Genomic DNA, 2,997 nt, shown 5'->3' with positions numbered 1-2,997 from the left:
TTGGTAGTTACGGTGATTTTGCTTTACTTTCGTAACTTCACGTAACAGATACAGTTTTTAAAATTCCTTATTCTACGGGATATTCACACGTGAATCCCAAACCAAAAAGGACGCTGTCAGCTGAATTCTCCATCTCGTCTTTATTGGTGAAGACCATCACCACCTTCCAGCTGAAGCACTCTCTCATTTTGCATTGGTGAAAGGTATCATTATTTTCCACACATGTGTTTATGTAATTTGTTAAGAAATATCATGTTCAACATTTTTAATTATATTTTAATTTAAACATAAAAACACTCTGCTGATTTAATTGGAACAAGGTTGATCTTATTTAATTTTATTAATAAAGTTGTTGCAAATAAAGTATATAATCAACAATTAATTTAAAATTGTGTTGTTATTTTTTAATTATAATACATCTGATAGTATGATATTTTATACAAAATATTTTTAAAACACATCTAAAATCAGTCAACTTTAATAATACAATATAAATGTTAATAATACAATTATGAATGGTCGAATATAATTATATACATAAACTAAAATATTTTCAATTGTAGTTTCTTTTTCAATTGTAACACATCTAAAATATTAAGTTATACAAAAAATATTTTTAAAACACATCCAAAATCATAAATCTAAAATTTAAATTTAAACATTAAAAACTAATTGTAACACATCTAAAATTATGAAGTTACACAGAAAATATAAAATCATAAATCTAAAATCTAAATTTAAACATTAAAAAATAACTGTAACACATCTAAAATTATGATGTTATACAGAAAATATTTTTAAAACACATCCAAAATCATAAATCTAAAATTTAAATTTAAACATTAAAAAGACAGCGTTGTAAATGAGCGCCGAAAAGGAGGAAGGCAGCGTTGAGGATGAGCGCAGAAGAGGATGAACGACAGCGGATGATGACTTCTCGATGTGCACCTCTGAGTTTTGAGGATAAACGATAGCGGAGGATGACTTCTCGATGTGCACCTCTGAGTTTTCCATGTGCGCTTATGAATTTTCGACATGGCGCAAACGTGACTTCTCTGCTTCTTTGAGTGTTTTGTATGAGTTTAATTAATAATTTGATAGTTTAAGGTTTATTTTATATTTTTAAAATTAAAATTTTGAATTTTGAATAATTTGATTTTTAGATATATATTTAAATTATAATATATTAATAATTAAATATATTAAATCCTAAACAAAAATTTAAAATTTAAATTTTAAATTTCAGTTTTTTTTAGATTGTATTTTGAATGTGTATTTAATTTTAAAAAGACAATAAATCTATTCATACTTTTTAGTTGTGTTTGTTTTAATTTTCTTTAATTATTATAATAAAAGGCTGAATGTTGTACGATTTTTAAAGGATACCTAGTTGAACTGTTTTCCAATATCCAATCCAAAACTAACGCTTCCCCTTCCCTTATTTTTAGGATTTCAAGGCAATTACAAGTCCCAGGGACCGGAGTTGACAGTGAATTGGTATTTGAATTGCAAAAAGCTCATCAATCCAAGCTTAGATAAGAAGCTGAAGCACACAGTGAACAAAGCAAAAAAGGAATCTACCATGGAGAAGAAGATGAATGAAAGAGCAAAAGCATTCACGACATTCTCCCTCGTGACCTGATTCACATAATCCTATTGCGGGTGCCTATCAGATATGTCGCTCGCCTCAAGTGCGTTTCCAAGCTGTGGTGCTCTCTAATTTCTGATCCTGACTTTGCGGAATTGCATTTTTGCCACTCTTCCGCTGCCACCAACGTCTTCATGAAAAAAGGCGCTATGGCTTACTTGATTTACTTAGACGAAAACGATGCATCACAAAAAGAAGTGTCTCCCCCTTTCGAGAAGAAACCAGATTATGATTTTGAGGTATTGGGATCCTGCAGAGGATTTATTCTCTTGCGTGGAAACCCACGTTTTCTTGTGGTATGGAACCCACTGACTGGATTCAGCAAAAGAATATTCTATTCTCATATTGTTCGTAGTCTTAAATACCAAGGCTTTAGGCTTCCCTACAGTAGGAATCTGCATGGATTTGGTTATGATGCATCACAGGATGATTACTTACTTGTTGTAGCTTATAGGGATTATGAAAGGCAAGAAGATCACTTGGAATGCTTGTCCTTGAGAACCAATTCATGGATTAATCTTGATGCTGTACTCCCCAGACCATTGGATTGGTTTGACCGCAATTCTTGTGGGTTGTTCTTGAATGGCGCTATTCATTGGGTGCCTTCCTGTCTTAAAGATTACAGGGATGCTATTCTTATCTTTGATCTTAAGGAAAGGACTTTCTCAAGGATATCTGCACCGGGACAACTGCTAATCAGTAAATGCCTCTTTCCATGTCTCGCCCTACTAGGAGACTGCCTATCTTTGTATTGTCACAATTATAGTAGCCATACAACTGAGATATGGGTGATGAAAGAATATAAAGTGCACTCATCTTGGACTCTCTTTCAGATTCCTTGCAAAACCTTTCAGCCATTGTGCTTATCCAGTAACGGTGATATTATTGGAAAAGGTCATCCTTTCTCCGATCAAAAAGGGTACTTAATATATAACGTCAGAGGAGACCTGTTTAAGCATTTTAAAAATCTTTATTGTCCCATCCGTAGAGCAGATGCGGTGTATACAGAGAGTCTCTTGTCCCTCCCTAGCGACATTAAGGATAAGGACAAGAAGAATAAGAGGAAGGCTGGATGTACCTATTCTCCTTGCTTTGCAACGAGATATTCGTGTTAGTTTTCGCTGCATTGTGATAAATGAATAAGGAATGTGTAATATGCATTATGCATCAAGTTGCAATAAAATATCACTTTAGTCTATGGATATTGAAATTTGAATGTATCAATGCAGGGAATCATTAATCATTGTCTTGCTTCTTATAGTCTGGTCTTGTAGTGGGGTTTTGAAGTTTAGATATTTTTCATGTCTAAAGCTTTTGACTTTTTAGATGATTATAAAGCGTTTACATAA

The 2,997-nt window shown here is 32.7% G+C and overlaps 1 protein-coding gene across 1 annotated transcript; it reads left to right on the top strand.

Annotated features, from left to right (window-relative positions):
* Window positions 1,425-2,997, top strand: LOC107637415 (F-box/kelch-repeat protein At3g23880-like). The gene has a single exon (XM_016340831.2). It carries the CDS (start codon window positions 1,783-1,785, stop codon window positions 2,761-2,763), a length of 981 nt encoding a protein of 326 aa, XP_016196317.1. The 5' UTR covers window positions 1,425-1,782; the 3' UTR covers window positions 2,764-2,997.

Source organism: Arachis ipaensis, chromosome B04 (assembly GCF_000816755.2).
Source record: "Arachis ipaensis cultivar K30076 chromosome B04, Araip1.1, whole genome shotgun sequence".
Classification (NCBI taxonomy): domain Eukaryota; kingdom Viridiplantae; phylum Streptophyta; class Magnoliopsida; order Fabales; family Fabaceae; genus Arachis; species Arachis ipaensis.
Note: the sequence above shows the minus strand (reverse complement) of the source record. Positions and strands in the feature narration are given on the sequence as shown.

Coding starts and splice junctions, on each gene's coding strand:
- LOC107637415 (XM_016340831.2), top strand. CDS start 1,783: ATGAAAAAAGGCGCTATGGCTTACTTGATTTACTTAGACGAAAACGAT.